This window comes from Nothoprocta perdicaria, unplaced genomic scaffold, assembly GCF_003342845.1.
Source record: "Nothoprocta perdicaria isolate Ctin4 unplaced genomic scaffold, notPer1 scaffold_7, whole genome shotgun sequence".
In the NCBI taxonomy this organism is placed as follows: domain Eukaryota; kingdom Metazoa; phylum Chordata; class Aves; order Tinamiformes; family Tinamidae; genus Nothoprocta; species Nothoprocta perdicaria.
In genome coordinates, this window is record NW_020455976.1 from 2695419 (window position 1) to 2718720 (window position 23302).

General features: G+C 51.6%; 1 protein-coding gene across 1 annotated transcript in view; it reads right to left on the minus strand.

Annotated features, from left to right (window-relative positions):
• The window catches only part of SH3PXD2A (SH3 and PX domains 2A), a 218978-nt gene that overhangs the window by 178364 nt on the left and 17312 nt on the right, over positions 1-23302 (minus strand). The window contains exon 2 of the mRNA XM_026050650.1: positions 5355-5435. Coding sequence (XP_025906435.1) covers positions 5355-5435 — 81 coding nt within the window. The remainder of the gene's footprint in view (positions 1-5354; positions 5436-23302) is intronic.

Consider the following 23302-nt stretch of genomic DNA (forward strand, 5'->3'; position numbering starts at 1 on the left):
CACAGCACCAGGCCTCGCATGGACGGAGCCACGACGGCCGGTGGCTCCGGCTGCAAGGAGCTGCTGGTGACTTTTGCTGCACAAGCCCCACGGTCGGCCAGGTTGGCAGCACCTGCTCCGCTGCTCGCACGCAGGGTAGAGCCAAGTTGGGCAGTTGTTGGAGCTTGTCCGCTCGCTGCTCCTGCGGAGCTAAAAGCACCAACACAAAATACTGCAGGTCCTACAGCAAGGTCACTACTGAGACAGAAAACTTGAGAGCCTACCAGCTAGACCACCAGGTTTAGAGGCTAAATGGGCCACCATCGGGCCATGCACCCAGAGGAACCAACAGGGTCCATACAAGCAGTGGCCGCTGCGCGCGGGCGGCGGGGGAACGGGCGGCCCCGCGGCGCCGCAGAACCACCTCACAAGCACCCGGCGCCAGCCCCGACACCCAGCCCCAAAGAGGCAGCTCCCCGAGGCCGTCACAGCTCCCTGTGACACGCAGGGCGCCCGGGCAGGCGCCACAGCCGCAGCCTCCACACRCAGTGAGAGAGGGCGCTGCAAAATTCGAGGCCGTTTTGGGAGCAAGAAAAAAGAGGTGTTTATACAGAAGAGCATGTTACGGAAGAGGGATCAATAAGCGTTGTGCTGATGAGCTCCAGTCGGAATGAGAAAAGCTGAGTTACAGATTGCAATTACTGTTTTTATGRCTCTGTTTTCGTTTAATGTGCTCTTCAGTGCGCAGTTACTCCATTACAGCACTATAAACAATCAGGATGACCCCAGCAATAACAAATGAAGCTCTTGATGTTTTATCATCAGGCTGGATGTAACTTACAGCACTTTGCCCTCTCTAATAAAATTCCTGATATTCCTTATTTCATAATGTTCTAATTGGCTGCTAGTGAGATCCTCTTTCTGTGGCACTTTGAAGAAAATCTGCTTGGATCAGCAGAGCGCCTCTGGCAGATAATTTGTTGCTGACTGATGCACAGGGAATGCCCGGACCGAGAGCCATGCACCGGCCTTTCAAATCTGTGACATTTCGGCAGCTTGTCCCTGTGGCCGGGATGTCTCCGTGGGGTCCGGTGCTCTGCACAGGCCAGGACCCGGCTTCGCCTCCRAGGAGGCGATCCGGAAAGGATCCTGCCCCTAACACGGAGAGGCCACGGCTCCCATGGGTACCCACGTGCAGTGTCTGCTCCCTCTGCTCCGGCTCTGCGGCTGGCAGTTGAAGCCAAGGGAGCAGCTTCTGCACCAGAGGACGGCCACATTCGTCCCACTCACGCCAACGGGGAAAGGGTTTCTCAGCAGAGCAGTCAGGCGGACTGACAAGATCCACAGACAGCCCAAAGCGGCAGGGAGCAGCTGGAGGGGAAGGTGGGCAAGGGGCAAAGAACCATCCTTTACATTGACCAGCAGCAAGCCCTATTGCTGCTTCCCAACCAAGTGGCCACTTGGAGGGTGGGCAGCCTGCACCTGCCTGACACCTCAGATAGCTTTGTACCCACAGGCCTGGTTGCAAATCCCCATCCTCCTAAAAGCCTCCAAAAGCACTTCCCAGCAGGACCAGTTTGGCCCTTTCATCCGTAAATGTCTTTTGCTGCATAACGCAGAGTGGAAATGCCAAGACTTATCYCTGCTATCCCACTAAAACAATGCCCGTTCTCAGCTCCCGTGATGGCAACAGCAGCGCTGCTGATCTCATCTGCCCACTCAGGGCTGGACTCTGCTCCCACCACCAGCAAATCCACCAGCAGTGGGGGGAGACCTTGGAGATGCCAAGGGAAGAGGCCACAGCGAGACACCAGCGTGCCCTGACGGAGAGCCCTGGTCACGAACACAGTTCACATCTGGCTGCAGGAGCCTGTCCCCGAGCAGACCTGGGCTCCGCAGACGAGGACAGTGCAGGGCTGGTTGTCCCCAACCCAAATGCCAGGGGAGACCTGGAACATGTGCCACCCAAGAGCAGGGTACCCAGGTGCAGCGTGCATGAGAGAGCAGCACTTACAACATTACCGTGGTGGTGGTGACAATGGTGTCACAACATTGACCTCACGTGGGGTTCAGGCCTCTCCAGGGTGGAGGACAAGACACAATTGCACTTGACAAGTAATTTACTGCCCTGCTCTCATCCCCAGTGAGTTAATTCAACACTCACAGTGCTATTTGCTGAAACGCTGGCACCCATGTGTGTTCTGCCGCCCCAGCTCGACCCTTGCTCATCAGCAGATGTGACTTGCTTGCAGAAATAAATGATGCAGCTACACCCTGAATTAATTTATCCCCTATTTACAGATCCCAGCCCCCAACCAGCACAGGGATGGCATSTGACTTGTTGCACTCGTTTTTCTGTGTCTGAGGCGATCGTGGGATGCAACCCAACCTGCAGCTCCAAAATCTGACGGCACGTCCAAATTCACTGCTTTATTACTCATCCTGGAAATAGCCTGGCTCCCAATTCTGGCATATGCTGAACTAGCATTGCTGAACTTTCCAAGGATTTGAATCTCTGGGAATCCCTTATTGCCTGCAGTGCCTTAGAGCATGTGCTAGGGAGTGTTTCAAAAGCCCAATACGAAATAATCCAAGGGCTCTCGAAACCGCTGAGCCATTTCCCGCACCATGTGGGGAAGGGTGGGCTCTTTTTAAAAGAAACATGAAATTGTAGCAGTGAAATTAATTATTTGTACTCCTGCCTTGCCCCTGGGCAGCCCCCCGGGTTTCCCCGTGAGTCCTATCGTGTGTCACTGTCAACATCAGGCATCGCAGCCCAGATTAAGTCATCAGAAGCCAGCCCGGCTCCCCCACTGCCACTGGAGAGCAAAGCAAAGCTCACGCGGGTGCAGGGAGCCCCGAAGGGCAGCTCTGCTGCGGACACGGTGGGGCAAGTGGGGTTGCAGGACCCCAGCTGCCTCGGACACACACGGTGCTGTGACTGAGCGGGGCGAGACTCACTGTTTGCTTGGTTTTCTCTTGGAAGAATCACGTGGACTTGACCAAACTAGATCCACTACGTTCCGTCCTACCACGCATCAGGTAGCAAAACCCAGGTCCAGCCAGTCCCCCAAGGCTAGGGGCAAGTCCAAGCTTCCACCAAAACTCTGGAGATGACAGGCAACATGATCACCTGGGACAAGGCAAGGGGCATCCAAGGGGATCCTCAACAAGCAGGTAGCACCCCCAACACTTGTCATGTGTCCTCAGCCAAGAGCCGGGTCCAGGCTCATCCAGGGTTTGGGGAATGGGTACCCCCACATCGGTCTTTGATGTGAAGTGCTCCACTCCAGACACACCATTGCAAACATCCCTCATACTCAGGGAGTCACAACACAAACTACTGCTTGCACTGCAAGATGCAGCCCAGCAGATCCGCATCCGAGGCCAGGCACAGGTCAGAGAGCAAACAGGCAGAATCCTCCRCTCCTCAATCTTAAAGCAGCTGCTTTACAACCCCACGCTGTTTTCCCAACAAATGCTAGGAAGCTGCCCCCGTTGCAGTTGCCTGAAGCCAGGCAGAGACCAGGAGCAGGTCTGCCAGACACAGGGAGCTATTAGCCAAGCACTAAGCAYGGGCAGTTGCAAGCAGCTGGAGCAGGGCTGGTGGGGCTGTTACGTGACGTTAATTCATGCTTTCGGTGCCTGCCTACCCATGTGCTGTGGGCAAYGCAGCAGTTGCCTTGGGCAAGAACTACTGCACGTGAAGTCTGAAGCACTAAGTGCCAGGGTTTCCCAAAACGCCCCGGCCTTCTTCTGTTTGCTTTTCCAGCTCCCTTTGCAGGCTTCAAACTCAGAATTGTAAATCCACGTTGCAATTCAGGATCCAAAGCTTGTGTTCCTTTCCTCACCTAGGAGATGCTCTGGCAGCATCAGGAGCCCAGAAAAAATAAGAACGGGGGAAAAAAAGTAAAAAACATCCAGGAGACTAAAAGCACCTGATAGCAGCCTGAGTGCACACAGCCTTATTCCCATTTCACAGCAGGGAAACTGAGGCATGGAAACCGAGGCACGGAAGGATGCAGGGAGTTGCTCATGGAGATGGTATTGAAGATGTCCTGGCTGAAGATGTCACCCTGTGTGCTGAGCCCTGCAGAGGCCAGTGCAGGGAACTGACACTGCTCACACTGCAGGGGCCCAGATCCCTGGGAGGGAGAAGGGTTAAAGGAGGGAATTTAGTTACTTTCTGTCATATTTTCTCGTGGGGGGAGAAGYGTTGTGCGAGCGGCAGTTTTCCACTGGCGCTCGGCCCCCTTGCACTTATCAATGGGACCTTTCAGGACTCACTCCCTGATTGAGACATCATTTCCTGTCCAACACACTAACCCCATTGATAACTCCAAGCTTGATGGGAACTTTTCAAACCTACCAGGAAGGGCCAGGAGACCCAGAAGAACATATACATGAAAACACTACTGGGGCAAAGAGAAAGAGAAGACGGAGAAGGAGAGAGTCCTGGCCACAATCTGCAGTCCACAACAAATCTGTGGCATTGCAGAGCTGGGCACCTTTAGCAGCTACCTGTGGCACGGAGCAGCTGCCGCACGTAACATGAACTGCTCATATTGGTGGCACTGGCAGACCTGGAGCCTCAGGCCAGTAAGGAATGGAGAGGGGCACGAGAGGCAGCTGCAGAACATCTCCCTTTTGTCTTCAAGCCATACGGCAAACAAGAAACTCGGGATCTCCAGGAAACGGTCCAATTTTCCTCTAAAAAGCTAGACGGTCATAGTGACTTCACATGTCCAAGTCCTATGAAGTTATGTAAAAGGATGAAAACAGGAGTCTTCAAGGTACCTCGGACCATGCCGGGAGGAAGCAGTTTCTTCCTGATTTATCACAGCTTGTCCTGGGTACCTGCTGTGAGGACTCGCTCGCTGTCCTGGCCTCAGGTTTTCAACCACAAGCTGCAGCCCCCAAATGACATTTGCCCCAAAGCTCACGAGTCCGTCACACCAGGGCTTTTGGTTTTGCCTGCCAGCAAACAGAAATGTTATAACCCTAAACACCTGCAGTCTGGCTGCCTAAAAGGCACTGGGATGCACAGCTATCCCTGGAGCTGGGTTACAACTGCACAGAGCAGCAGCCAGGGAGCTCTCCCTAGCCACGTGCAGCACACACTCCCAGTGCTGCTCAAATACTTAAAATTAGCTGCTATTCCCAAAAATGCCAGCTTTAAAGGTCTTTACAGTGCAGTAAAGACACCAAGGTGTGCATACCACCCACTTATCTTTTACCCTGAAACGACCGAGTCAGAAAAATTCCAGTATTATGCTATGTAATAAACCAAACAAGCCCAAAACCTTACTGAAATGCACCATTACACGAGAGAGAAGGATCGTGAAAAATAATGTCTTATGGCACAGAAGACTTACCTGCAGGTCAAAGAACTTGCTGTACCTTCTGTAGATGATCTGGGAAGTCAAGTCAGACCATGTCACGTTTATGATATAGACCTGTCCAGGGAAAAGAGAGAACAAGTCAGCACGGGCCCTGAAACACCTAAGGCGTAACAGGCAGAACGGGTAAATTTGGGGTCTCCCTGACCGCTTTACTCTCAATGGGGAATAAAGCCCTGGAGGGGGGAATAACGCAGKGCTTCCCTGCTGTGCCTGTCAGCTGGGCTCTCAGGACAGGCTGCTCTCCCAGCGCTTCCCATCAGCAGCTCCCATTGATCTTGCTTGTGCCAGGAGGGAAGCTTTAACTGAGGAAGAGCCCGTTCCTGGTCCCTGGCAGCACCCCAAGCTGCTGCCCTCCTGCCCCTTCTCCAGCCTCCCTGCAGAGGAGCCCCCAGCCCTGCCCAGCGGGCAGGCGGCTCCCATCCAACAACCAGGACACTCCAGGGAAACTGAGCTCCGGGCTGGGGCAGCGCGACGGGGCAGCGCAGCCAGGAACSGCAGTTGCTTTGTGTGCAGTTACCCTGTGCACGCCGGTACCTGCAACTCGACCCACGGCCCCTGCCTGCCGCACGGAGACATCCCGGCCCTCCACACCTCCAGCACCCGCGGTGGCACCGCGGGGACACCAAGCTGGTCAGCAGGTGACACCAAGCTGGTCAGCAGGCGACCCTGCTCGCCTGGGTGGTGTGAGCAGCACCACAAGGCAGCAGCAGCCCTGTCCAGCCCTCGGCTGTGCCCACAAATACCCTCCTGCAAAAACACTGCTTTGCCAGGATTGAGACGCACACACACGTGTATGTGCACACACACATTTCCTGTGTGTGGAGGAAGAATAAAATGGGTCAAATTCTGCTCTCCTATGCACAGGTCTCCAAGTTAAAGGACACTGGTCCTGCTCACTGGACCACAGATGAACAGGACTTCAGCAAGCAGAGGATGGGGCCGTTGAGGGCAACCAGCGCGGCTGCCGGAGCGGTCCCAGCGCAGCGGGAAGCCCGGCCAGGCCACATCCTGGCTCTTTAAAGCAGCTTCCAGGTTTCACACATGGGGTGGGACAGGGCCCAGGCAGAGCTGTGGGGCAGCATCCCCGCTCCTCGGGGCAGGTTCCCCCGCTCTGCTGCGCCGGTGTGTGGAGGAGTATCACCCTGCTCTGCTCCTTCCCCAGCACCATCTTCCAAAGTGACATTGCAGGGCAGCTCCTTTCTGCTCCTAAACTGCCTCCACGGCTCTGGAAGGGGGCAAAGAGCAGGCTGAGAGGTACTTTTCCACAACTATGCTGGGATTTTTTTCCCTTTCTTTCCTCATGGGAGAGAGGCAACATCTGATGCTTGGGAAAAAAGAGGACATCCTGCAGCCTCACTTCCCTCTCAGCAGAGTTTTCACCAGATCACAGAATGGTTGAGGTTGGAAGGGATCTCTAGAGATCATCTAGTCCAACCCACGGCTCCAGCAGGGACACCCAGAGCTCGGGGCACAGGGCGGCATCCAGGGGGTTTGGAAGATCCCCAGAGAAAGAGCCTCCACAGCCTCCCTGGGCAGCCTGTGCCAGGGCTCCGTCACTCTCACAGGAAAGTTGTTCTTCCTCACATGCAGATGGAGCTTCCTGTGTTTCAGCTTGTCCCCATTTTGTTTGTTTGTTTGTTTTGGTTTCTGTTTTGCTGTATCTGAGGAAGGGACAGGCTGAGCACGTGCTGTCAGGAAGGTCGCAGCCTTTTATAGGATGCTGAGGGCTAAGATGCCAACTTCGACTCAGTTCCCACATCAAACCTATCTGTGCTCCCAACAGGTTGGCAAAACAAGGACTGGCTCCTAGAAAACACAGGTCATTCCTTGATGTGTCTCACATTTCTCCTGCAAACTCAAGTCATTTCACCCCTCCGTGCGGGTCCCTGCTCACAGCAGTGACAACAAGGAGCCCGGCTCGCAACGGGCTGATAAGAACAAGCAACACGGAGCTTTTGGGTCCCCTTTAAAGGCTCTGGCTGCGCAGACGGGGTCAGGGCCTGGGAAGGAAGCTGCCTGTGCCAATTTGCAAGGCAGCCGCACTCCACCGAAGAACATTTTTCCATGTGTTTGTTGTGCAAAAAAAAAAAAATGTTTGTTGCTTCACTCCGGGCTAATTCACAACACAAATATTTCTACCAGTTCTCTATCCAACAGCTACTTTCAGGATGGAAAACCCATTTGATTAAAAACAGATCGTGACAGATGGGAGCTGACTGGGATCCAARAGCAACTCCAGATACTGCGCTTGGGGCCTGGGGTTCTCACAAGGGGACGGGATGGGGAAAGGAGGAACAGCTCACAGGCAAGTTAAGTTTATCGGCTCTCTTCAACGATGCCTCTTTTCTCCAAAAGCTAGAAACAACCCACAGAGGCTGCAGCCTTCCAGGGTTTTTGCTCTTCACATCACTTCAGGTTTCCTCACGTGTTTATTCATGAAAACCAGGAATCTCCAAAGCTCCCCAGCAGCCTGCRCAGGGACTAATCCTGCCCGGAGAGCTGCCCCCTTGCAGAGGAGCAGCAGGGGCTGCAGGGCTCCCAGCACATTCACCTCCCAGGGCACCACCGAGCCCAGCAAGCCACAGAATCACAAGCRGGGCGACTGTTTCTATTTTACTTTTTGAACAGGCACGTGCAGCTCTGCGTCTATATTAGCASGCTCAGCAAAGCGCGTTGTACCCTCGGAGCAAGAGGCGGAGGGAGCAGGGAAGGAAACTTCCATTTCAGTCAGGCCAGGATTTTGCTGCACGTTTAAAATCGCCATTAAGCCTTTCCGAGGCTCGGGTCTCTACGTGTTCAGCAAACGTGCATGTGGGCAGCACGCAGCTGCCTTTGCTTCTCTTCTGTTTCATGGATAGATTATAGCAGGCGCAAGAAAAGCCTTTCATCATAACCCAGACTTGTGCTTGGTGAGAAATGCAGGGACTTAAACCTGCCTGGTGGGACGCAGGTGCAAAATCTGAAATGGCTATTGATTTTCAGTGCTTGTTTGCATAAATCCAACCGCCTCTGGAAAGTTACCATCGAAAATAGCGGGGAATAACTGTTTGCCTGAACTCGGGAAAGATCTGTAAAATGCCACATTTTCAAAGCAAGCCCTCAAGGTTTCCAAAGCCTGGAGTATCGCATTTCCCTCCCTTGGAGGGCCCAGTTTGGTGCTTATCTGATTCTGCTGCTCCGGGTGGACCCATAGCCTTTCCAAGAGCAGGGAATGTTACCTGGGGTCACCTCAGCGCCGCCTTGCCCAGGTCTCCAAAGGGGAGGCTGGGAAGCTGGAGCCGCAGCCGGGGGGAGTCGGGATCACCGTGGCCACAGCAGCAGGAAGGCTCGGAGGAGCTGGGACCGTCCTGAGCCCGGTCCCCGCTCACTGCCTCCCTGAATCCAGAGCATCTCGCAGGCCACAGCGGGAGCTCGGCCAGGGATCCCTATGATCCCCCAGAGCCGGGCGGCTGCAAAGGCAGGAGCTACAACAACTACCTACCTAAGGCAAAGGACCCGCTTTAAGCACCTTTAAGCCCTGTTGCTGACCTTACAGGGGTCGATACCTATTTGATATTCAAAGGCCTCACCCTAAAATTCTTCCTTAACACTAAATAATTCCAATTAAGCACAAAATGCAAACAATTTATTGCTCAACTGGATGCTCCAGCTACCAGGAATGTTAATTTTTTAATTTCACAAATCAGGTCATTTTTCAGTCTACATATTTTAAAATAAATGCTGTTTCTTCAAGGAAACAAGAAGCTGGCCTGTACAGGTGGGAGAATAGCAACCAGGAATGGGGCTGGATAAGCAGCTCAATACTGATGCTGCACGAAGGAAGGAGCAGGATGCTGGGGGTGGATTTTATCAGCTACTAATTTTTGTTTAATTCGAGCTCTAGGAAACTTCCATTTTACCCCCCACAGGGCAGAAAATCTATTGCAATCTGAAGTTACTGCTCTCCTTTACTGCTGACACTAATCAACGAGATGATTTCCTGCTACAAAGCCCATTCATTCCCATGTCCCTGGGTGTGACTTCATCACTGAACATCTTATTCTCAGTGGAAAATAGCAACTTCCAGCTGGCACAGAACCCAGCGGGGAGGAATTCAGGTTACTCTCATTTGCCTCAGTTTTCAATCGCCTTTCAGGAGGTGTTTTGCTCTCCAGAGTCAGATGAGCTGGAGCAGAAGGTAAATGCAGCTGAGAGGAGCAGCAGGATGAGACCAAGACAAGAACATCCACAAATCGGCAAAGACAGGATGCCAAAATAGCGACTAGAAACACCCTTGTGTTATAGATAATATAATAGATAATATCCGAGTATTTGGAAAAGGAGCCTGTAGCAATTTTGGCTGGTTCAGTTCAATTGAGAAGTTTACGTTATAAAGGCTCAAACTGCTGCAACAATCCCCAAATTCAACTTGCATCTACGCCTTAAGTTACAAGAGGAAACGCTGCTCCACCTTGCTGCTTGTGTGACCATTTTGGAGCTTCTGGCTAGTGCAAATCAGCCCTGGCCCAGACCTGTTTGGGGTGATCTCCAACCCCCGTGTCTGCAGCAGCGAGGCTGCTCGCCCTTCAGTGTCACCGATCTTCCAGGACCTTCTTCCACCACACCAGACACGGGCAAGTTCCCTTTGCAGACAGGCAGGGTGAGGGTCCCCAGCACCCTCGGGTCCTCTCCTACCCAGAGGCCGGGATGGCAGCAGGGCCAGCGGAGCAGCCCAGGGATGAGCACGGGAGCGCGACAGCTCCCGCAGTGCACGCGGGCCGAGCCGCAGCTCCGCCTGGATCACATCCCAACTTTGGGCACGCTCACCATCGACTCCGGAGGCAGCGAGCGCAGCCTGGGCTCCTTGCCCAGCCCAGCAGCACCCAGGACCCAGTGAGCACTGTGGGCCTTGGACAACTCCCACCAAGGTGAAGTGAGAGCCTCAGAGCCTTCGGAGCATGGAGCGGTCGGGGCGGGYGCTGGCCTTTGCAAGGAGCAGATGTGGTTCCCCAGGTATCCTTAGGCAGCTCGTGTTCCCTTTCCGGGTGGGGAAAGGTAACGGCAAAAGCGGAGGTGACGCCRGCTCCAGCAGAGACGCTGCTCGGCAGGCACCGCTGCAGCTCTGCGGCGCGAGGAAGCGGCTGCGCAGCATCACGCTGCACAAGCCGACTGGCAGCCCAACCAAACACCCCTCAAAAAGACACTGACAGACACGGAAACAAGCAAGGGGACCGGGGGTTTTTCTTTCCTCTACCATTTTCCTTTTGTGGATCTTGCTTCCGCTCGGAACAGCAACAGGATTAACCCCAGGAATGCTGCTCGTCTTCCAGATCATCTTCTCATTAAATCTACTCTGCATACAAGCAAAATAACCTCATTTCTAGCTCTAGATCCAGCAGTACCCAGAGGCAAGCTGGATAMTTTCTCATTTAGAAATCCCCACCTTTACTCGCCCTTCAAATAAACAGCGACACAGATCTTCCTCCTGGTGCAAGGTAACCCCAAACACGTCCTGGTCTCTCCTGAGTTTTGATTCCCAAATGTTAGTGAGGATAAGCACAGCAACACGGGAGAGGAGCTATTGGGTACAACAGCCAGACGGCACCAGGGTTATGCTGGAATGAAGAATCCAGATCATCATATTTACACAGGCAGAAYAGAACAATACTTCTCCTCCCCTCTATTACTCATAGATGGAAGAGAGTTCAAAGTCCACAGTTCAAAATTCTTTTTAGTCTCCACCCCTTAATTTATTCTCATTATTTATTCTTCACCTCTCCATTTTTTGGCTTTTGCCTGTTTGGGTGTTTAATCATTGACTTCATCAGGCCCTCAGAGCACCCTCCTGCTAAGTGGCTATAAGCCACAATGGGAAAACCTCTCTGCTGCATTTCTGTGCTTGTTTGCTTGGCCATCAGTGGTGCAAAAGAAGTAAAAAACAGGAGCTTGCACCCATGATTGGTGACAGCAACTTGTCCAGAGAGCTGCAAAACCTGAGCTGCTCATCAAGGAACCACCTTGGAGCCTCTTGCTGGGCTTGGTCCATTACATTATTTAGTTCCATTCTGATGGTTGTGAGAGCAGAATACGATGTCTTTAATTCTTTAGACATGCAATATTTGTGTTACATTAGCAAGGCTTTGTCTGCTTTTTATTTGATGTCCTGTGTCAAAGACCTGCAAAGTCTGCTATTTTGTCTCCAACACACCCAAGAGCTGAAGCTTCTGGAAAGAGAATAAGAAATATGATCAGTAAAGCCAGGCCCCTTCCCTGGAAACCAGCTGCCAGCTCGGCAATGGAACAGCAGCCTCTCTGCAAGGAAAGAGCCCAGGGAGGCAGGTGACACCCAGGCCCAGCTGGAGCGGCAGACGGCATCTCTGTGCAGACAGATCATTAGAAAATGCTGCATTTCACCCTGCAGAGCACTGGAAYAGCAGGTGGCAAACATTAAACGGATGTAAGGACATGGGCTTCTCCTGGAGCCTCCTTGGGTTTGTACACACCAAGCACGGAAAAACCACCCAACTGTGCCAGGAGGCAAGGAGTTCTCAGCTTACTGTCTCTTAGAGCTGGATGCCATTTAAGTTATAAACTATTTCAACTTGATGCTTGGGTCTTTCTCCTCAACAGGTGGTCAGTGTTTCATGAGGACCCCAAAACATGAGAAGTTCTGGTAAAATAAGAGAAGCTCCTTTAAAAAAAGAAAAATTGAAAATATCAATTCACAGACCAAATGGACTCTCTTGTATTTGAACTGCAAGTCCCTGAAGTCAGCTTACCCGAAAGAGCTTCTCTGAGCACAAATATAGCATCAATTTCATTAAATTGTTTTTAGAAACTCGTTTATAATTGATCTTGTGCTGAAAAGTACTGAGGATCAACCCTGAAGAGCGTGGCTCAGTGTAAAGGTCCCCAGAGCCACTATGGGATTTGAAACAAGCCTGGGTGTACAGCATCAAATAAGATCTTCTGGTCAGGGACCTCCCCACCGTGTTGATCAATGGGTAAATGGCTTTTTTCCCTTTTTAAGGCTGAGGGCAGGGTCACTCCCCTGCACTTACCACTCTGCACAACAGCTCTTAAGAATCCCCCAATCCATCTCTACTCTTTGCAGTGGGAAATCTCTCCCAACCCCCTTGTTTCTGCTGTAAGAAGGAAGGCCTGGCCATGCGGGAGCAGCAGAGCTGCACTGAGCGGCAGCCCGCATGCGGTGCTGGGGCACATAGAGCTCGTGACACGGGAACACAGGGCACAACAGGACCTCGCTGGCCCTGCTTGCATGGTCACCAAGCGGGGTTTTACACCGTGCACGCACCCAGCCTTAGCTGCCCACACAGAAATGCCCGGTGGCCTCAGGCTGAGCCTTGCAGAGAGGCACCGCTGAGGCCCGAGCTTCCCTTCTGCCGATGACTCCGGGAGCTCCTGCTGTCACCACCGCTTGCACGGGTTTATGTGAGCATGCAGATCTTCCAGCTTTGATTTGTAACCTTGCATATGACCCCCAGATGCAGCACTGGAAAAGCAGAGCAAGGGCCTGGGAAAGGGAGCAAAACTCCTCGGGGCCCTTGCAGAACAATGACAAAGCTCTGGGACAGCCTTAGTGCAAATAATGGAAATTCTCCTGGGATTTTGCCATAGAATAGTGGGATTTTTTTTTTTCCTCCTCATTTCAAGAAGARGGAAAAACATGTTAATGTAAATTCAAAGACCCTCATCTTCACACAGCTGGAACGGAGGTTTATGGTATGTTGTGTGATCAACCATGCAGGAAATGGAACTTGGATAGACCTCTCCCACTTTCTGTATCATTTGTGCAACTACTCTTTTTATGCACAACTTGCGGATAGAAGTTGAGAAGGAAACATCAGGCTAACCAGCCAAGCAGCACAGAACTACCAGTGTAATTCATTAGACAGAGCATTTGCATTTTATTTGCAAAACTCAAAAGACAGACGCAGAAGACGAGACTTCTCAAAACACAAACATCATCCCACAAACATTCAGTAGATGCAGATCTTCAACTATTCCATCTGCACGACCATGTGTACATAAGACTGAATGTWCTTTGTTTGCCTACAGGGCAATGCTAATAATGTGATGCCCAGTCTAGGAAAGGAGGGAACAAAGCAACCTCTCCACAAGCCTGGAAAGACGCAACACTGAAGTCACTGGGAAAATTTTCTTTTTCATTTCAATGACCTTAGATTTGAGGCTCAGACAAAATCCAAGATTCTTGTGGCAACAAGAGCAATAGAAGAAAATGACTTTGTGTCCTAATCTTGTAAAGAAGGCCCCGAGGAGGGCCTGAATTTCACTGTGAAATACCAAAGAGGAGGCCAATGTGTGTGGAGCTCTCCTTAGTTCCCCCGGTGATTCTGGYCAGGTCTGGAAAACTGATTCAAGATCCCTGCGAGGGAGGGATCCCTCCCGGTCAGGGCACAGCGCTGATTTAAAGACGAAATTACCTTCTTCCTGCGGAACTTGAGGGTTCTCAGGAAGACGTTCTGCCAAATCCTTGCACCCTAAATCACTTGGCCTTTTGCTAAGTTGAACTATTGTCTCGGCCCTTTCCTTCCCTCCTACTCTTCTCACAGGCATCTTCGTTTTCCCTCCTTTTCCCACGCTTGGCTTCCTGCCTTCCGACTCGCAGAAACGGCCTCTCCCAGCCCAGACACTCAGGGCTAGTGTGGATGGTGCAGACGTATCCCAGCCCCGTGGTGTAGCTTGCAGCCTGGGCCACACACACACACACACACACACACAGAGCTTTCCGCAGGGCTTTTCCCATCGCATCCCTTCGGCGCACGGGCTCCAGGTTCTGCACGCTCTGCATTTGTTTTTCAGTCCAGGGCAATGCTGTGCTTCATGCATCTCGGCTCCAAGCAGCACTTCCCATTTGGACTTGCAAATATAAGTATCCTGCATCTGAAAAAAAGAAAGCTATGATTCCCAGGATTCCCCTCAGGGTCTGCTCTGCCATGACCTTCACGCTGGAAGCATCTGCAACCCTAAACGTGCAGCAGAACCAGGGAGAGGCTCAGGAATTTTGCCTCCCTGGGGCTGGGCTTTCTCAACCCCACAGCCTCTCTCCTGGAASAGACTCCAAGTGCAGCCAGGAGAGTTGCTGGCACTTGGTTATCCTCTTTCTGTCAAGGCTGTCAGGGGTGGCACTGACAGCCTCCACACTCGCTCCTTCTCCTTCAGCTATCACAACCCAGCCACAAACCACACATACACAGGGAGTTACTCATTTCTGGAAGGAAAGTGGGTGGCTGCAAGTCAGCATGTGTCACCTTAGGAGCAAGCCTTTCAGAGCCATGCCCATATTATATGTTCTATTGAAACCAGTAATAAAATATGAATCAGCAAAGTGACTGTACACATGTACATTCCTGCTGAACTCYGGGTTTACAGTGCCTTGGAACAATAAACAAACCTCTTCCTGTGGATCCTCGAGCCTGAATAGGCTCCCACTCCTGGCCACTTGAGTGGAATTATTAATGTTCCACAGAGAGAAACACTATTAAATCTGCTTAAGTGGCCACCCAAAGGCCATCAGAATGACTATTTGTAAGGGCAGCAWCTGTAAGGGCAAGCTTTCAAGAGCTAACACAGCTGCGCTCAACACATACAGCATATGGAGACAGCAGGAACGTGCTGGGCAGGTTTTGGGGTGAAGTGCCCAATTTCATGCATCCCAAAGTTGGGATCCCAAASTGGTCAAAGCTCTTGTCTCGGATCCTTCTCTAGACACATGGCTAGGGTAGAAATCACACTCTGGAATTGCCTCTACCCTAAGGAACAMCCCACAGCCGGAGGGCTGAAGCTGAGGCTGATGAACCACACCCCAAGAAGGGCCTCGTGATGTGGAGCAGCCCAACGCAGCTCCCAGGTCTCCAGATGGAGCAGCCCTGCTCCATGATGGTCCACAGGCTGGGCCGGCTCCCAGGCAGTGCGGCCCGCAGGGCACATGGACCCAGATGGGGCAGCACTGGGCCACAGGGATTGGGCACCTTGAGTGCAGCCCCCGGGCCCAGAGCTGGCCACTTAAACCTCCAAAATGCCAAAGTGCCCCTTAAAAATGAGGGGTTTTGGACAACTTATCATCCTAACTCATTCAGAATATTAAAACTTTTTAACCTAGGTCCCCAGTGTCATTTTAAATTCCARTTTATGAAGTGGTAACGCTGGAGGCACCACTAAAAATCACTGTGAAGCAGATATGCAGAGATGAAGAGAAGCGACATCCTAAGCAGGCTGGGCCTAATCCCAGTGCCCCAAGGGCCTGCCTGGCGGGCACGGACACGGTGAGCTGCGGGACAAACGCGTCTCCTGCCAGGCATTTTATACRTAACAACTTGATCTCAAACTCCTTTCCCTAAGTCTTTGCTCTTACAGAGCACATTTGAAGCATTGAGATAAAAGATGCAGGCGCCCCACTTTTTCTCGACCCATTTCAAGCCGTAAGCTTTGCTGCGCGCTCCCAGGCAGCGATCCCCACTGGCCAACACGTTTCCAGTGGGTAACCGGAGCAGTGCRGACACAGCAGAGCAACGCACAGCATCTACAGCACCCAACTATGCCCTGGTCGCTGGCCGGGAGCAGAGATGCCGGGGTCAGCTCATGTGGGAAGGACAGAGCCCCGAGCTGCCTCATGGCCGCCGCCGGGCGGGGCACCGCCATGAAGGGCCACACGCGGCAGCGGCTCCGCGCTGCTCTCCCCGCTCCAGGACGAAGCCGTCGCGGGCAAGCGGAGCCGCAGTCGTTCACGCTACGTGTGCGGGGCACAAAGCAGCGGGCGCGAGGCCACGAACGCATGAGGTGTGAATTACAGTGTCGTAACTCACGCCCTGAAGGGTCTTATTGCAAAATGGCTCCGGGCAGAGCTGGGATTGTTTTTCAGTGTTGTAATTCCCCTGCCTCCTTCTCTCTCCCCCACAACCATCTTCGGAGTGGAGATACGTCCAAACAGGATCAAATCTCCCCCTCCTCAGCCCTGTGAAACGCGAGTAAAACTTGCAGRGCTTGGCCCACTGTGCCTTTCTTAAGGCTTCAATAACATTAAATGAATACTCCTCAAATACAAACCACTTGCTGCCTTGGAACGATGCTYAGAAAGACATAAAACCGCCTCATACAAAGCCTGGTTCTGTTGCAGCCAAGGGCATCACACGCTCCCAAGAGCGCTCCCCTTTCCCTCGGCCTCTGGAGCGGATGGGCTGCTGGGGAAATCAAGGCACGGGGCAAAGGAAGGAGCCCCCCATTTTCCATGGGACAGTTCTGTAGCCTGCTGACGTTATGTGGCTCTTCATGAGGAGTCTCCRAGAGCGGATGAACCCTTGAGCAGAACAGCAGCAGGTTCAGGCGGGTAAGGCAGAGGGGCTGCCTCCCCAGAGCCAAGAGGCCACGTGCTCCAGGATGGCCTCTGTGGTGAGGAATGAGCCCCTGAATGCCCCCCGGCATGATGGTGGTCCCATTCGTGTCCTTTGGGGCTTTCAGGGTGGCTTCCAAGGCATGAAAWAAGAAATGAAATCCAGGGCAGGAAGCTGCTCCCAAGTCCACCAAATCCCGCTGAATGGGGAAGATGCCTCTCCCGGGAGAGGGCAAACCCAGACGCAGCCACCGCGTCTGCTCTCATTTGAGGGAAGACACAGAGTCAGATGAAACGAAGACAGGAGCTATTCCAGATGAGAAAGCCACACATGCGGGCGCCAGAGACACCATTAGGCTCCCGCAGTCCTTTGTTACCCATCCAAATTGCTCTTGAGGGTAAGAGAAAGAGCCAGCTGGAGCACCGGATGGTAGTTTTAGAGGAGGGTAACCACCAGCTCCGAGACACAGCTGACCACAGGGCAAAACCACGGCTCCCATMAGCATTCTCCAGCAGGGATCAGGAAGTTCTGGGACCACAGGGACCGCCCAGAGCAGCAGAGATGGGAATCCCACCCAGGCCCGCACGGGTGGGATTGCCAATGCACCAGAGAGGAGCTTCCTGCTTCCCAGAGATACCTGTGGGGCCTCTTCCCAGCAACACAGACACAACTAAGTTGTTCCTCATAGCTTGTAAACAGAGAGGCAAATCTCACAAAAAAAGCCTACCACTGGCAGGTCTTCATGCTCAGAGAAAAAAGCTCCCCAACTACCATCCCTTTTCTGAACACTGAGGCGCTTAGTGTTTTGCTGCGGTGCCGTTTCCCTCCTCAGATCTTCCTGGAAGGCTGGGAACAGAAAGAACAGCCTGTGGAGATCACAGCATCAATCCCCTCGAGACTCAAATCAGCGAGGCACAGAAGGTCACACTACACTTCAAGAATGGGAATTAAACACGATCGCTGCAGTGGGATTTAAGTCTACACTGAATTCCTTTGCAGACCTGCAGCCCGTGACCATCAGGGCCGTCATCTTTGTCCTTTTGCTCCAAATAAGTGACACGTTACAGACTCTGGAGCTCTTGATTTGATGACTCTCATAAGCATCCMGCCTCTTGGTGACTATCATCCCTCTACCTGAATTTGGTGATTTCCCCAAAGCAGGCACACACACTTGGTCTACAGCCCTAGCTGTAGCATCGGGCTGTTCTCCCAGGCTCACACAGACCCGCAGCTCAACCCTGCAGCCCATCTCCTCCCCTGTATGATGTTACCCTCGTCTCTCTCCTGCCAACTTTTGTCTGGAAGTGACTGCATCCTCTCCAGGGTGGCTCATTTCTTGCCACAGCTGCAGCAATCCACACACGTTTCCAACCCTAGCTAAGCCTTCGGAGCTTTGGATGTCTCCTTTCCAGCTGCACGGCCTGGGGAGGGCTCTAACACCGCCCTTCCACCGCGGCAAAGTCTGGTCATCATCCAGGCCTTGGAGACGCCATGTGCCTACAGTCTGATGCCCACAAAGGATGTGTCTTGCAGGGCCTGTTCCCAGGTCTGCAAAGCACTGACTGACACTGGGAAATCAGGCAGAACATAGAAGGAGAAACATGGCACCTCTTCTAGCTCACCAGCCCCATTCTGCCCCATGGATTTAAGAAGCGAATCAAGAGAAAACTATTCATACGAGGCTGAAGAAAGAATTTAGAGAAATCTCCTCTACAGGAAAGCAGCCTCCAAAGCACAAATTCCAGCCTGCAGACCTGGCCATGCAGCAAATCCGCAGGCCCTTCTGGAGACACCTGCCAGGCCCATCAGAGACCCTGCTGCCTTCGTGTGACAGGGGAGCCCTCTGTACCTCAAAACCTGACCCCAGTGGACCACGGAGCTGCATGTCCCCCTGGCAGGGTGAATTATCCAAGTATGATTTAGAAGTGAGCTCTGAAGCTAGGGAGCTCAGCCAAGTGCTGCATCTGGCCACAATATTGAGAGTCAATCCCCACAGTTAATAACCTCAGACTCCATCGAGGTGTGACATTAAAAAACAATCCCAATAATATCCCAGACGTGTCACTTTATTTTTTCCCCCTTGAAAGGGCATCTGGCATGCAAGGATTGGGTTTTCCCTCATCCTAGGAAAACCAGCAGCAGCRTTCCAAGGGTCTCTGTTCCATGGTCAGGGAATGGAAGAGATGCAGTCAGTTTGGGCAGGGCTCCTGTTTTTCCAAACAGATGGACTCTTTGCTCTTCTCCCCTTATCCCAAGGAAAACAGAGTTTCTGGAGTCATTCTTCAGCTGGAGAGGGAAGGAAAACCCATTCCCAGTGCTGCTGTTCCAAAATGAGCAGGTGGCAGCGTGCAATGAACCTATAACGCTTTTTAAGAAGGCAGAAGCACCTCTCCTGGGCCACCTACATAAAAATCTCTAGCAACAAATGTCTCGGTCTGGTTTCTTCAGCAATGRCCACAGTCTGAAGGTCTACAAACATTTACATAGGAAACCATTTGCATACATTTCCCCGCTTTTAGGCTTATCCCAATTCTTACAGTTTTGCCAACTGCCAAGAGATCACCTTTTCCCCTCCCAAAAGAAACTGGGAAACAGTCCTGGAGAATTATGCTGACCCCAGCACCGTTGCCCAAGTCCTCACCACAGAAAGGACAGGACTCAGATGAACCCAAACAATGTCTAGACTTTAACTCCTACCTGCAAGTGAGCACAAGGCCACGGGCTGTTGGTGCTGAAGGGGTGGGTTTGCAGATGGAGACCAAGGGGCCCAACCTGAGCTGTGGTTGTGAAGAGAGGCTCGTCCCAAAACGTGGAGTCACAGCTTTAAGGAGCGTTGCAAACTTCCCAGGAGAATTCCATTTGAGGAACAGGTTACAGCACTGAAATGGGGCCACCACTCCAAACGTGTTTGGAAACCCTACTCCCAAAACCACTATAACCATGCTGCAATCTGAAAGCCAAAGGGATGCCAGCTGGAGCTGAAAGGGCAAAAGGAAGTTTTTCCCAGGAGGAAAAAGGTTTTGCCAGAAGGAAAAGCTTGTAGAGAGGTCCAGAAGAGACAGGGAAGAGGAGGTGAAATGCAGAGAAAAACACCCAGGCAAATGTCCTTGCAGGATCACCGGCACTGGCTTGCATGGCAGGACCAGTAAACCTGACAGCATMAGGCACAGGGCAGAGGGGAAAAACGTCTTTGGGGGAAAGATCATTTTCTGAGGAAGTGGAAAAATGTTGCTATAGAAGAAAGTGCATTTTCTTACCAAGTTTATTTTGTGCCTTGGACTGCAAACAGCACTCTCCTACTGACTGCCAACTGGCTACTGTGCTCCCTTCACAATACTTATTTGACTGGCAAGATACTATATCAGACCTACAAAATCATCCTGGACACAGGCCCAATAAAATGAATTCCTTTTCCAGCTAATCATTTTATTTGTCTAATTATTAGCAGCCCTTGGAACCAGTAAGAGGCAGTGGGCAGAAGCCAGCAGGGTTTGGTCCCTGCCCAGCGTCTCTGCTTCATATGTTTCTACACATTAATCCAGGTGATATAATCTGGATTAGGCATCCAGGAGGCTATATTGCTTTCCAGCCCGTACAGGAACAGCAGTGTAAAGGGCAGGTCTAGTTAAACTCAGTTAAGGTCTCAGGAGTCAGAGGACAGCTATGCAGAGAAATTAGGGGTGAGCAGGTTTGCAAAGCAAGTACCCAGGGAATAAAAAAAGCTTTACACGTGATCCTGAAATAAAGTGAGTACAGACAAATAYGGAGAGCTCATCAGAGCTGATGTGGAAAGTCTGCAGCATCCGTGGGGACATCCGTGGGGGGCTGCTTTTCAGATCMCCATCCACTCCTACCTGTCAGCCTCCCCTTTGCAGTATTCCCTGCAAATGTCCCATGTTTCCATGCAGCCCTGGTACAAGGGCCACGGGCAGCAATGGCAAACTTGGAATAACTTGCTCTGCACAAAGACAAGAACATCTCCATTATTTACAGAGTAGAACACAAGCTTTAGAAGAATCCTATGGAAAAGAAAAAGACAATATCCGGAAGAATCAAGCCACTTTATACACATTCATTTCACAGTTGCTAGAATATACGGCAAATCCCTGGAGTTCTGCCAGCCAGTCAGTATTTTTCCAACTGTATTAAAGTACATGATAAAAACAAAAAGCTTAAGGGTCAAATTCAGTGCTTAAGGGTCAAACTCAGTGCTGCAATAAAAGATCAGGCTGGAGCGACCAGGGTGATACCAGGGCTAAACAGGATACTGGGCGCTCATGGGTGCCTAAAACCCACTTAGCTTTGGGCAGGCAGCATTTGTCCTTGAAAYGCACATGTCAAATTCCTCCTGCAGCCCGACCAGCCGGGAAAGGCGGCTGGGTGCCCGGGGCTGCTGCTCATCTCCCCCTCGACGCCCTCTCTGTCCCGGCCATGGTCCCCAGGGGCTCCCGAGCAGCGCGGCCGCSGGCCCAGCACTGGTGCTGGGCTGCACAGGGGGGCTGCTCCCGGGTAAGTGCCAAGCTCTTACTTTATATTGAGCAAATTAAAACCCATCTTTCTTAATCCCTGAGTCAGCTAACTTGGGCAGAGAGATTAACAGAAGTGGCAGACACACGCGCAGAGTGGTTGGATTTGCAAAAAAGCAAAGGGCGCTGATGGATAACGAGACAGYGACAGGGCTAGGACGCTCCTTACAGCCCAGGGTGCTCACTGCGACCCTGCGCACAGTCTGCCAAAACCAGGAAGGGGTTTAGGAGGCTCCCAGCCTCAACGCCTGGAATTGGAAACCGTGAGAGCCGCCCCCTCGCTCTGTGGGACACGGTGCTGGCTGCTCCGTGGTGCCCGGCTGGATAGGGCAGCACAGGAGCCGGGATGCCCGCAGCCTGCAGCCCTGTGAAGCACGGAGCTGCCTCCTGCCACTGCCGCCTCCTCCTGCGCATGAGGGAACCAGGGCATCCTGCGCACATCTCCCCCTGCTAAATCCCCCTGTCCCGTCTCCATGGGGATGTGCAGCTTCCCCAGCGACGAGTCTCCRAGTGTGAATTTTAATGGGCAACATCAGAGAGAAGCTTAAAGTTTGGGTTGTTTATTTTGAACACTGGATGTTCCCTTTGCTTAGTTATTTTGGCCTGTGGTTAAGCTCCCTTTTATGTTACACATAGAGATAATTTCTTCTATTTTTTTTTTTTTTTTTTTTTTTTATGGCAAGGCTGATGAAAACTGGGAGTGATTTCCTTCCAAAATTTTTTTTCAACCAATAAAATGACCTATTTGTTGCATTCACTATTGCCAGTGTTTTTTCTTTCTGCACAAGTTGCATCATTTTATTCCAGAGGCTGGAGACTCAAAATAAATTCTTTTTACCTATATTTGAGCTAAAAAAAAAAAAAAAGAAATCCCTTTTAAAGTATCAACGCTGGTTAAACAACCTACAATGACAGTTCGTTGGTTTGGATCATTTTATCAAATCAGAAGTTGAAATTGTACCTTTTCTAATCACAGACATAGGCTCTAATTGTAGGTGGTAGCTCTCCTGCAGCAGGAATTAAGTACAACTTGGAGATTAAGCATTGCACAGTGGAGATATTCTGCAAAGTAGAGGTTACCACAGCCAACCTGCAGCAACAGGGCTCTAAACCTCTGCCTGCAACAGTCCTGTATGAAGAACAGCCATACAACCCTCAGGGACTATATCTTAACGGCACTTCAGGGGTCACCCAGACCCAAAAAAAAAAAAAAACAAAAAACAAAACAAAACAAAAAAAAAGAAACACAAAACCCAAGCAAACAAACAAAAAATACCTAAATAAATATATACAGAAAGCACTGGGGAGAGAATGATTTGGATCAAGAAGAGCTTATCCCCCTTTGAGGGAGCCTTCTGTCACTCAGCGCTCGCTTTGCTGAGCTCAGACCGTCTTCCACCCACGCTGATGAGAAACCCTCGTAGGGCAGCGGTGTGGCCCCCCATCCCCTGCCCCGACACAGAGGCTGGGTGACTTTGAGGCTGCAGCTCAGCCCCATAGGCACAGAGAGATGGCACCAAAATCACTCCCAAACTCTGCTGCTGGCAAACGAACATTGATTAAAGGAGCAACATTTTTTCCCTGAGCAGCCTTAGCTCTCACTGAATTTTTCTTTTGATTCATCTACCCCTGTAGTCAGAATTTTAAACAGCTACTGGTGTCTTTTTCTCTCCTTCTTTACATCTGCTGGCCTGCAGGGCTGGGCTGCTGCGTATCATCCCATATTGTGCCACTTCTCATGCAACGTGTCTCCGTGAGAGCTGGCGGGGTTATACTGTACATTGACACAAAAACTGAAAGCAATTTTGAGGAAGAAAATACAAAGAGGAAGCTTTCCAGAAGTAAGTCAGTGACATGAGAATCAGCACATACAATCAGCACRTGAAGTAGTTTCTCCACATCTTTCAACTGCAGCTTGTCTGATGGAGACCTTTTAAATAGGTTTAAGGAAGGGATTTGAACCTTCTCTAAAGTGTTTGCAGATATCAGTGGGAACAGCACAGATCTGACCTGATGGATTTGTAAGGACACAAAAATAAAATAA